The sequence below is a fragment of the Xiphias gladius genome, chromosome 8 (genome assembly GCF_016859285.1).
Source record: "Xiphias gladius isolate SHS-SW01 ecotype Sanya breed wild chromosome 8, ASM1685928v1, whole genome shotgun sequence".
In the NCBI taxonomy this organism is placed as follows: Eukaryota; Metazoa; Chordata; class Actinopteri; order Istiophoriformes; family Xiphiidae; genus Xiphias; species Xiphias gladius.
The window spans coordinates 5340176-5352638 of NC_053407.1; the positions used below are offsets into that span (position 1 = coordinate 5340176).

General features: G+C 40.2%; 1 protein-coding gene across 2 annotated transcripts in view; it reads left to right on the top strand.

Annotated features, from left to right (window-relative positions):
• The first annotated feature begins 263 nt into the window (after positions 1-263).
• Positions 264-12463, top strand: part of syt9b (synaptotagmin IXb) — a 54273-nt gene continuing 42073 nt past the window's right edge. For both annotated transcript variants that reach the window (XM_040133217.1, XM_040133216.1), the window contains exon 1: positions 264-411. In XM_040133217.1, the coding sequence (XP_039989151.1) occupies positions 264-411 (148 nt within the window). The remainder of the gene's footprint in view (positions 412-12463) is intronic.

Genomic DNA, 12463 nt, shown 5'->3' on the forward strand with positions numbered 1-12463 from the left:
AATATAAACCGAAGAAAAGTTTTCTGATCTCAACTCAAACATACTTGTACAAAAAAAATCAGCCAAACTTTGCCTAATTCGGATTTTAGTGGATGCATCGAGCTCACCGAACCTATCTAGGGGTGTAGTTACTGTGGTTGCTTCTCATGCGCCTTTACGCTGGTAGAGGCTGTGTGTGGCTGGGTGATTGTGTGTGAGTGTGCAAGAGAAGTGGTGGAGGATCAGCCTTAGTGGCCGACCATTTAGAAGGATGCTGGAGGGCAATGCCTGCAGAAAGAGAGGATGAGATTTGTCGAAAGGCGCTGGAACTACTCTCCGACCTGTGCTCCAAGGGAGAAGTGCAGGACGACAACTGCCTGGATTTCATTTACTACTTCAGGGACCTGGCAAGACCGCGTTACACGGACTCAGGTCAGACTTCACAGTCTTCTTTCTTTGAGTTTAAGGTGCAGTTATATCATAAGCAGCATGCTTAGTTTGATTTCATTACCCAGAGGCTTTTTTTTGTAATTTAATAAAGAAAAACCTAATTTTGAACCCTATTCTGTCCTTGCAATATAGTCTGTCCTCTTGTATTCTCGTGCTTTGGAAATGGAGACAGTAATTAGAGGATTTAATGGATCTTTAGTTTACATTAAGGGGTGTGTGCATACATTATAAGATTTTCTTTGTCCCTTCGTGGCCAGTTTAATAACAAAAGAAAAACCAGCTTTTCTGCAAATAAAAAGTGTACAAACACACACCACATTGTTTCACTATATTCACAGTATGAACTTTGAACTTGTTGCTTGGCTGCATTAGCAAACTCACAAAGCATTACAGATGTATACAGTATGTGTGTATCTATTAGTAAGTCCAGTGCAGCATCCAACATCCTCCTTGCACAGACTGGACTGTGTAAGTGTACTGGTTTGGCTATTGATTTACCCCGGCTGGAGAGAGAGAGTGAGAGAGGAAGAGCCCCACCCCAATGTTCCCCATTGCTCCCAGCACTTTGCTGAGATGGCTTGAGCAAAAACAAAGAAAGACCAGTGATATAAACCAGTTATTTTAAACTTCCCAGTTGGTTGGAATTTAGTAATATTCTGATCAGTAAGACGTTTTCTGAAAAGAAACGCTCCGAAAATCACTCTTTGAAAGTTTGAAAAGGTTCCGCATACGTTGTAAAATATTGTGTTTTTTGTGGCAGTATAGAAATTTAATGGCAAAAATCCCTAGGGAAATCATGGGAAATCTACAGGAATACTACTTTGCAATGGCCCCTAAATACCAGAAAAGTAGACCTATTTTCTTTAGGGATGGTTCCACAAGGCCAGTCATCTCTTCTCTACTGTGATGAAATCTTCAGTACCAGTCTGTGCGCATGTAGGTATGTGTGGGTTTGGTGGTTATAGAGGATGGTCTGCACATCCATATCATGCATAGTATTTAGGTTATTTGTTATTTGTGAATTTATCATTCCCTTCCACTTTATGTGTTTGTGTGTGTTTACATGTATGTTGGTTTTTGTTGCCTTTAAACATGTTACAATCCATCATCAAACATGTATGATTAAGAGGAAGTTCAAGCTGCTAGATTGGTTCCCCTGAGGAGCAGTGACCCACTTCCGCTTGTATTAGAATGCTCTAAATGCATGCACACATATTTTTATCCACAACAACTATTTCTCTGAGCCGAGTTGGAGAGACTGGAGTGGGGTACTGCCCTCTGATACTTGAAGATTTGGTTGTTTCACAATTTTGAAACAGTTTCAGAAGGGCCCCATCCAGTCAAAATACCCAAACAAGTGGTTTCACACTAAATTTTGCTACTTGTACCAGAAGAGGTAGATGCGCGTCCATGAGACCATACTGTGTATGTTTTAATCAACTGGAAATAATTATTTCTCTTTCTCATTTTCAAAATCAGTTGGAAAAGAAAGGAGTGCTTAAATTTAAAAACAACATTGGCGCACTGTCTGTCAACTGAAAAATTTGAATTGAAAACTTAGTAGGATCAGATTTTTTTGATTGGAGAGGCTATTTAAACATTTATGTATAATCAAACTTTTTATTGCGCATTCACCAAAATCTGAAGTTAAAGTCAGATGAGGTGACACATAAGGAAGGCAATGGAGAACCGGTTCCAGTTGAGAACCGGTTCCAATTTGTCTTAACTATTGGAAATCGTATTCCTCTGAGTTTATTCCTTTTACCAATGCCATAGTTGCGTATTGCAAAACAATGATGTCAGACTCTTGTGTCTACACTGCTGGAAACTTTAAAAGGAAAATCATGGCGGACCATGGCAGCCTGCCCAGGTAGAGCATACCCGCTCAGGTAGAAAAAAATCACTCAGTTTGCGTTTAGGTAAATCTTACATTGGAACACTTCATTTCACTATTTTCGAACTAACAAATTTTTGGCCACACACCTGTCTGAGTTGCGTACCCTTTAATAACTAGATGCTTCACTGTGTGCAGCCGCCTAGTTTTGTCTACTGATAGCCTTGCATGTGAGGCGTTTATGTAACATCGGTAAATTGTAGCGTCTACGATAGTCTGCTTGTGAGGTGTTTAGGGGACATCTGTAAATTGTAGCTACAGAAAATAACCTAGATTACCCTCTCCCCCTCTAAACTGCATGAGTCTTTGCGCACACATCTGTCACACGCTGCGCCACCCACCACCTCAAGGAAATTCTTAACCTGTGGGAAACTCCGCTTGGCTTAATTTCACAGAAAAAAAGATGATGACAGTGCTAGTTGTAAGGGTGAAAACACCAGCAGTAATCTGAAACATCTTTCTGTGCATCCTGGGCGATGTATTTTACACTCTATGCACTAGTGCTTCTTGCGTTTTGCAGCTCCCCCATCCTGAATCAGCTCTGCTCATTTTCAAGGTTGATAAAACGTGAATAAAATATTACGCATAAATACAATATTTTAGCGGTGAAGCACAGAAACACACTTTAAGGGTCAGGGTACTAAAGTATAATCCGTTTTACATTCAAAAACCAAAAACGAGAAAACAGACCCATTTTTTGCAGTTTTTCCAATGTAAAAAATTCCAATGTAAAAACGGCTTTTATTTTTGGTTTGGTATTATATCCATTTTTTAGTTTTCCCTGACTGAAATCAATGTAGAGGGTGAACTGGAAGTAACTGGAAGTAAAATTAAACCTTCAAAATAAAAGTGAATGTGTGAGAAATAAAGAGATTTATTTGTTCGGATGGATAATTCAAAATGCTCTGCCAGGTAACCTTACTTCCACTGTTAGCATAGATACAAAGCTACGGTCCTCTCTTCTGTCACTTTAGCTTTGTAAAAACAATCTAACCAACTAGTACTCCATTCTGTTTTGGACGCTTGTGTGCATGTTGTTTGTTTGATTATGTTTTATATTGTAAAGTTTGTTTTGCTTTAAGAAGAAAGAGTATCCACTTCCACACCATATAAGAAGTGTTGGATTCCGGCATATTATTTTTTGGTCAGCTAGCCTACTTATTGGTGTTGTAGCCTTGGCAATGTGCATCCATGAATTTGGGGGGCAGAGCTTTTGAAGGAGCGCTGAAGGGAGAGATGTATTTGTTTTGCCATTGAGTTCAAATATCCACAGTCTTTCTCCACAATCGCTTACTCCACCATTAAAAGCTATCAACTATGCAATTTACTGTAGCATTATGAGCTGTAACATAACTATATGTATATCAGTTTGAGATGCCTAGCGATATGTTAAGTGTAACTGCCAATTCTTTGTAAATATAGGTATGGCTTTGTCTTATTTATGTAGTTTATGCATACATGAAGAAATGTGTGTGTTTCAAGTTAGTAGTATTTATACAATTCAGAGCGAGCATAAATTATCTGATTAAACTAACCTAAACGACATAATTTGGTCATTTAACGAAAACATTATTGACCTAAAGTTCTGTAGTTTGAGGTTTATTGTGTTTTTTGTGAGATCTAATTTCAAATTCCAAATTTGTTCATGTTATTATATCATTATTAAACAAAAAGTGTCAGGTCAAGTATGTCAACCATATCCTCATATTGTATATCAACCATATCCCTCTACCAGGTCATATATATACAAGCTAATGTTAGTGTTGTCAGTTAATTCAGTCAGCTGCACAACAGTTGCACCTGGCAGTTATTGATTGTATTTAGTAACAACTAATCTCTACATAAGAACTAGTGTGGTGTGGTCTAGCCAGAGGAGGGACTACTGTACCATAAAGAGTTTAATGAGATGGCTCTAGCCTTATTGACCAGGAAACATTGAATTGGTTTTAATAATAGGTTTTCTCTGCTTAATCTTCCCTTAATAATTGTGTTAATCTAAAGTTGCATCATCTTTTAGATATTAAGATGTATACTTTCTTGGAATGTGGTGTCAACATGGTTGATTTTTCCTATGCACTGTTTCACTTTTTAAATGTTGATTTGTTGGTTTAAATTGGACCAAGTGGCCAATTTGTTTTAGTTAGATAACTCTCATGCATTATGAAATTTATCCCATGGGATTTGAAAGTATTTCCATATAAGGACAAAAGTTATAAAGTTTAGAAAAGCACAGAATGCTTCAATAGAAGTGAAAATACAACACTAAAAGTCAACAGCCACGCTAGCTGCTGTGGTACTTTTTCCGCATACAAACATGCTCACAATGATGTTTGTGATGTTTAGCAGGTACAGTGCTTAACATGTTCACCATCTCAGATTAGTGTGATAGCATGCTAACATTAGCTAATTAGCACTAAACTCAAAGTAGAGGTTAGGTTAATTGGAAAGTCATTACAAGTATTTGACAAATTAAAAATTTGACCTGATAAAGGGATCTAGGAATTTTTCTTATCACCTTCATATAGGATAACATACAGGATAGGGCATTTTTCCATATTTTCATCAAAGTAAAAGCAGATGGATCTGTCTCGCTGAAGCAGAAGAAGCAGAAAATAATTAGTAACATTTTCATGACAATCCAACAATAATGTTAATTTAAGTGTTATTAATTCTCTAAGTGAAGTTACAACACCCCGTAAAGCTTTGTTAATCTCAATGTATGTCACTGCTTTTGTGTCAGTTTTTCTGTCACTATTTTTGTCGGACGTAGTTTGGTAGCTAGCTAGCTATGTAGGAAGATGACCCTAATCTTAATCCCACCTACAAAACTCTGAATGGTGAATTGTTTTTCTAACCAAGGTAAACAGCTGTCAGTGACCCATTTGTATTGCTGGACAAAGTGGTGAAGAGCGGTGATTCAGAAGTCAAGAACCAGCCCAAGACAGAGGATTTAGGAGTCTGTCTGTCTCTCTTGCTGCTTCTTTATGGATGTGAAGTTTGCATCAAATAGATATGTAAGGCATATGTGTGTGTTCAGAGATAGCTCTTTCCTGCTGTCATGCTGAATGCAGTTAGCCACTGGCCTAACCTTTTTAGCTTATATGCACACACAAACAAACTTTAGAGTCAACTAAACATACAAACACATTATGTTAATCATTCATCATGCATTTTAAAAAACACTGCAAGTAAAATTATTACCTCCGCCATGGAGGTTATGTTTTCACCTGTGTCTGTTTGTTAGTCTGTTGGTTTATTTGTCAGCAGGATTACGCAAAAAGTACTGAACCAATTTGCACTAAACTTGGTGGAGGAATGGTGGCATGGGCCAGGAAAGAACCCATTAAATTTTGGTGTGGATCCAATTAAAGGGGCAGATCCAGGAATTTTTTTTTTGGTTATCATATTTTATTGACTGTTATTGACTTGGTGTTTTATTACAGATGAGTCTGCATGGCCTCAGCTTCTATTGTGGTTGTTCTTGGACTAAGATGTGGATTGTTGATAGCTATTGTCTATAAAGCGATCACTTTATAGACTTCCTGCCTTAGTTGAGCATCCATGGCTTCATCTTCTCATCTTCATAGACTGGAACTTGTTTTAGTTAAGTTTTTCCCGAATCCTCTTTTTTTTTGTGTTTGTGTTAAAGTTCTTTTGACTCACTCAGTCTCTGGAAAATGAACTCAGTCAATGTATAGGCTTCAGGAGTCCTCTGGACTGGACGTTTTGGATGTTCTTTGTTAACTCTAAATTCTCACCTTCACCAGCCTTTGCAGAGATGGTTCAAAGGTCCTTGTGGAGCTCAAATGAAGGTCCTCCTTTAGATCAGTTGCCTTGTGGGCATCGTGTTTGCTTTATAGGCTTTATCACCTCATCTTCCGATAGGGCCCAGAAATTAGCTTGATGACATCTTTCCAGTTTTTGATTCCTCACAACTGTGTAGACTCTGTAGTTTTCTTTCACAGAGCCAATTGGAATGTGATCAGCAGTTTGGCATTTGCCAGCATGTAGCCCGACTGGACAATCAACATTTTTGTGCAGATTTGATGCTTATTAGTTGGTGAAGGTCGATGGGAGAAAAACTGTCAGGTTTTACAGCTGTTTCTAAAGTTCTTGTGTTTGAAGATAAATCGGGGCTGGTTGAGGACAGGAGATGGTGATATTTTTCTTTAATACTAATGAAGCTCATGAAGTTATCAAGAATACATGGATAAATAGAGCTACTACTCTGTCAGTCTGGCTACAGTGCTGAAAAGAAACCGAGGGTTGTTTTCATTGTTTATAGTTGTTTTTTATATATATATATATATATATATTGTTATATATATATATTGTTATATATATTGTTATATATATTATATTGTTGAGTCCATCCTTCAAAACGTCAGGACTCGTGCATTGGTTTAGTGAAGTATGCAGGATGCAAAAAGTTAAATTCACATCTAATTATTAAAATACATCAGTGTCTTAAAGATTGAGGTTGCTTACAGAGCTCTGGACCAGACTATGCATCCCTGACAAGCATACAGCATTCACATCAGTTCACAAAGTCTGAGTGACTATTCTCTCCCTGGTCCAGCAGATATTAAGTTTAAACAAAGTAAATAACATTGTCGGCACGGCCATCTTCTTATTGGTGGAGACCTCCGTCACTCCTCAGGTATGTGCCTCCATCGTACGGGCATTTCACTCTGGACATGATTGACTCTCCCTACTTAACGACTTATCTGTAGAAAAAAGAGGTAGAAAAAGACAAGACACTATATGGCACCCAAGGACAGTTTTTCAAATTGTCATGCCATTTCCATATAAGGGGTTGTTTTTCACATATAGACAGCCATATATCTTTGGGTGCATTCTTTGCAGAATAACACCTCTGTTTAGTATAAGCACCTAAGTTTAATAAGCACCATAAGCTGGTTTATTTTAATCTCATAGTAAGATAATATATAAAAACATGTAAAAATAACCCTTCAGACCCCCTTTTGATCTCAGATAACTTCTGAGATCAACATCATTCTCAAGTGGCAGCCACGGTTACGGTCTCATCCTCTTCCTCCTCTTCCTCCTTCCCCAGCAGTGGCATTTGATATGGAGGTGGTTGTGCGGCCTTGTCTTCAATGGTGGTGGTGATGAGTCCGACACAGAGAGAACGAATACAGGGAACACAACAACATCCACACAATACCAACATTCCAGCAACAGCAATCAGTGAGAAGACAACAGAGACCACCAGATTGCGCCATTTTCCAAACCTACTGTCAAACCTTTTAGTGAAAGGATCATCTATACCTGTGTGTGATGCCATTTCATCATTTAAAACCCTAATGGCCTGTAGAGCTCTTGTGACGGATCCATCGGGTGCAATGTTATTAAGGATGACCATACAACTTTAATCTCCAAACATGTGACATACACCCCCTTTTTCAGCCAACAACATGTCCAGAGCCATTCTGTTTTACATAGACATCAGAGAGTCTGCAGCTAATTGTTCTGACAGTCCCCCAATGGCATCTCCTGTTAAATTTCCCAAACGTTGGATGTTGTAATACACATAATTGATGCAATCCACATTTTTATTAACTGTACACCACCAACACAGTGCAGACTCAAATCCTGCCGCAATTTGGTTGGCCAGTTTATGCTCATTGGGTACACCTCTAAAAACACCCATGGAGTCAATATAAGTTGGAGAGGAGGACATCCAATTAAACCCCGGTGTGGAACGCTTTCTCTGGTAATGGCGTTGCATTTGGTTCTTAAGATTTCTTCCTAGCATTTGTACTGGAACTAACAGCCTAGTCAAAGTGCAAATTCCAGACCAGTCAGGAGGTAAGTAGTTGAACAGTCTTCCTCCCACAGTACCAGAACAGATCAGCTCGGGACCAACTAAGAGATGACATCTTACTCCAAGCACTAACATCTATGGTAAGTGAACATCAGGCTGTAGTTACATTACCCATGAAAGTGAAAGTTGTCATGTTGCCGGGTGTTAAACGGCTAAGACAGGTGTAGTTCCCTGCTTGTTGTGAGAAGACAGATGGAACTGTGGAGTTCTTTACAACAGGAAAAAGCTGGGACAGCATAATACAATTCTCTGGCTTAGGGGACATATGCAAAGCTAACATACAATCAAACCGTTGTCTCTCTTCGTGCATTAATAAAAGGGCAGGCGTTAATTTAAGGATGGGTCGGGCTAAAGAACAAACCAAACAGTCTGTGATACCTGATGTTTTAGCAGTGGCTGCCATCCAATCCAACCACATATTCCTGTCTGTGTATCCTGTAGCTAGTTTGACCATATCCTTTCCTGTTATTTTGGTCAAATCTATTTTAAGTACTTCCTTCTCATCCATCACTGGTAGGGGTGTAGGTCTCTCAACCGTAGGTGGAATGGAAGTAGGTGGTTGAGGTGGAGGATCTAACATATTGATTTTAATTAGACCCATTGTATTAGTTCCTGATTGATCAACCCATAAAATCAAATATACTGCATCTGCTTCCTGTGGGTTGCAATAACTACCTCGTGTAGTTTCTTTGTATGGGTTATCCTGCACCGTTAGGGTGAGCATCAATGGGTTTGCCTCTGTGGATGGAGAGATACCCATCCTGCTTAACCCTATCCCCTTCTGTATTAAATGGGTGTTACTATAAGTAGGGCAGTCGGTGATATATCCGTCCTTTTTCCAAAAGGGCGCTGTCCCTGACAACACCCAACCCCAACGAGGACACCAACCGTCGTCGACTGTCGATGGTCCCCCTGAATAGGAGTCGTAGACATAGAGATCGTAGCCCCTCCATTTGGAGTCCTGACCATAGCAATCGATTACATGGCACAGATTGAATATCCACCCTGTGTTGTCTCCCAATGTGTAATTTAGCTCGATAAATCACACCTGTACCTGGTTTCCGTGGTCTCCCGCACTGTCCCAACCAAACAGAGATAAGACAATGGCAATTATAATCAAGGAGAGACCCAACAGGGTCTTCCAGGAACCATACATGATAATACTTTATTCAATAAAAAATACCTTGCCTAGAATAGCATAAATAAAGATGCAAAACAGTTTTTTTTTTTTCTTATTGCCTTGTATCCGTGTGAGGTGTGCCTGCGCTCAACAAGGAGAGCTTCTTACCTTCTTTTATCTTTTGATCTAATACACTCAGTTTTATCTATTTTTCTCTCTATTTGCAAAGCAGGTTAAGAATAATGTGGTTCTCCTATATATATTAAAGAACCAGCTAGCCACACTTCTACAAAATAATAAATCCCTCTGGGGATTAATGTGTTGCTTGACTGACTCTTCTGGTCGTGTTAAGTCACTAGCACGCTATCTACCACAGATCTAACACAAAAAAGGAGGTAGGTCGATATTAGTTTACACTCTATCTAATCTAGAGATCTGAGGTTTTTCAGGGCAAGCCGGTACAGGTGTTAATGGCTTCAATGGAGTGAACCACAGTGCTATCCAATGTAATTCAGGCCTCCTGTTTTCTGGCAAAATGTTTAACCTTTGGAGGCCCTTATATGTAGTTATCAATTTGTTAAAGAATGATTCTGATAACTTCCTTTTTACCCAGGGAAAAGTCTGCATCTCTTCTGGGGCAAATAAGCTCGACCCTACTCTGCCTTCTTGTCTATTGTATTTTCTGTTTCTGTGGGACATGAATCAGCTGACAGTTCTTTCAACTCTTTTTTAACTTCAGTCAGATTACGCTTTGGGTTTTCAGCAGGTATACACCTGCTCCAATGAAACCAAGTGTTCCCCTTTCCTCTGAGTCTGACAGCGCAAGATGTGCGCTCAACCACTTCAAAGGGGCCTGTCCACCTTGGTTCTGACCACTTTCTTTTGATGGCTTTCAGATACACCCACCCAGCCGAGTGTGGTGTATTGTCTCCTCCTCCTGGTGCGATGTCGTGTACCTGAGAAGAGAAGAATGAGATAAGAGCGGTTAATTGTTCGAAATACGGCTTATATCTCATTTTTGGTGAGCTGGGAGTCTGCACTACTCCTGCTCCTGGTCCAGGGAACTGTTGTCCCCTGGATAGCTCAAATGGAGTATACCCTGTGATTCTGTTCACTGAACTCCTGATACCTATCAATGCTATGGGCAGGGCATCCACCCATGACAGATTAGTTTGTGTTCAGATTTTAGCCAATTTGTCTTTAATGTTTCTGTTCATTCTTTCCATCTTTCCTTGTGACTGTGGATGGTACACTGGTACACGAAGGCATGTTTTAAACCTAAGATTTGTTCTACTTCCTGCAAATGGTGATTTTTGAAATGTGTACCATTGTCAGAACGGATTCTCCTAGGGAATCCATGGAAAGGGACGTATTGGTTTATCAAAAACTTAATCACTGATTTTGCATCCTCCTTTTTTATAGGTATTGCTTCTGGCCATCCTGTGTATGCATCCACTGCGACCAAAAGATACCTATATCCCCTTACTGCCTCTCCCATATTTGTATAATCAATCACTATCTCTTCCCCTGGCAGCTTGGGTAAGGGAAATTTTCCCTCATGTGGTTTCACAGAACTTTTTACATTATGTACATTGCAAATGGAGCATTCCCTCACATGATTTTCTATCATTGCAGGTAGATAAGGGTGCCACCAGTGGGTCAACTGTCTCTCCATTTGTGTCTTACCACAGTGTATAAACCCATGTGCCTCCTCTAACACTGCTGGCACCATTCCTAGAGGCAACACTGGTCTACCATCTGGTGCTCTCCATAGATCATGTTGTTCCCTTGCTCCTCTTTCTGTCCATACAGATATGTCGTACGGTGAAGCTTTGGCTTGTTCTTTTATTAACATATTTACATCACATTTTGGCAAGATCTCTGTTACACCTGGCTCAGCTTGTAACATCATGAATTGTGACTTGTAGTTGGCTGTCTGTTTGGCTACTCTATCGGCCTCCTTGTTCCCTTTGGCGATCAATGTGTCTGCCTTGTCGTGTCCCTTACATTTGATGATGGCTACTGCTTTTGGTTTCATCAGTACCTCTGCTAGTCCCTGCATTTCTTTTTCATGTTTGATCGGGGTTCCTACCGTCGTTCTGAATCCTGCTCTTTGCCATTGCCCTAAATCTACATGTACTGCTCCTGACACATAGGCTGAATCAGTGAAGATGTTTACTGTCTGTCCTTCTGCTTGTATCAAGGCTTCTATCACAGCTTTTAATTCTGCTAGTTGTGCTGATACTTTTCCCTGCATTTTCTCTGATATCACAGTCTCCATTTTCCCACTTTTGTCTTGCCTGATCACTGCATATGATGCTTGTAATCCTAGCTCTGGGTGCCTATAACAGCACCCGTCTGTAAACAGGTCTTTGTCTGCATTTTTTATGGCTTCACTTTTCAAATCAGGTCTAAACTTGTGATCTCTCTGAACCCTGTCCTCACATTTGTGTGGTGTGCCTTCTGTCATGCTATCTGCCATGTTGATGCCTTCATGAGTGTATGTGATGTGAGCTGCACCTAGGAGCTTTTCTAACCTGTTCTGTCTCAGTGAGGTCATTGTAAATGTGGCTGAGTTGACGTATGCAACTATGCTGTGCGTTGTTAATACTGTCAGTGCATGTCCCATGACTATGTGTGCCGTTTTTTGTAGGAGTTTTGCTACACCCGCTGTGTGTCTTGTGCTTGGTCGGTGTCTCACTTCTGTGGGATCAAGCACTGCACTCGCATACATCAATACCTGTCTACCTCCCCCTTTTTTCTGGAAAAGCACCCCGTCGGCCATATGTGCTTTTACAGAAACATCAATGAAAAACGGAGAAGACTAGTCAGGAACAGCGAGATCAGCTGCCTGGGAGAGCGCTTGTTTCAGATTAATAAAAGCGGTTTCGGATTCTATAGTCCAGGTTAGAAGAGCGGTGAGATTGTGCATGCCCTGAGCGTTTACCATGGCGCGGAGAGGTGACGTGAGATCACAGAACGAATGAACGAAATGATAACATGGCTTTGACCGTGACAGGTTTAGGGTGTTGGAGAATCGCAGAGCGATGTGTACCTGAGACAGAAGTTCCTGAGGCGGAGATGACGCGACCTAAAAAGGTGACAGACTGACGACAACACTGCAATTTGTTACGCGCAAGATTGAAACCCATGTGGTGTAGATGACCTAGTA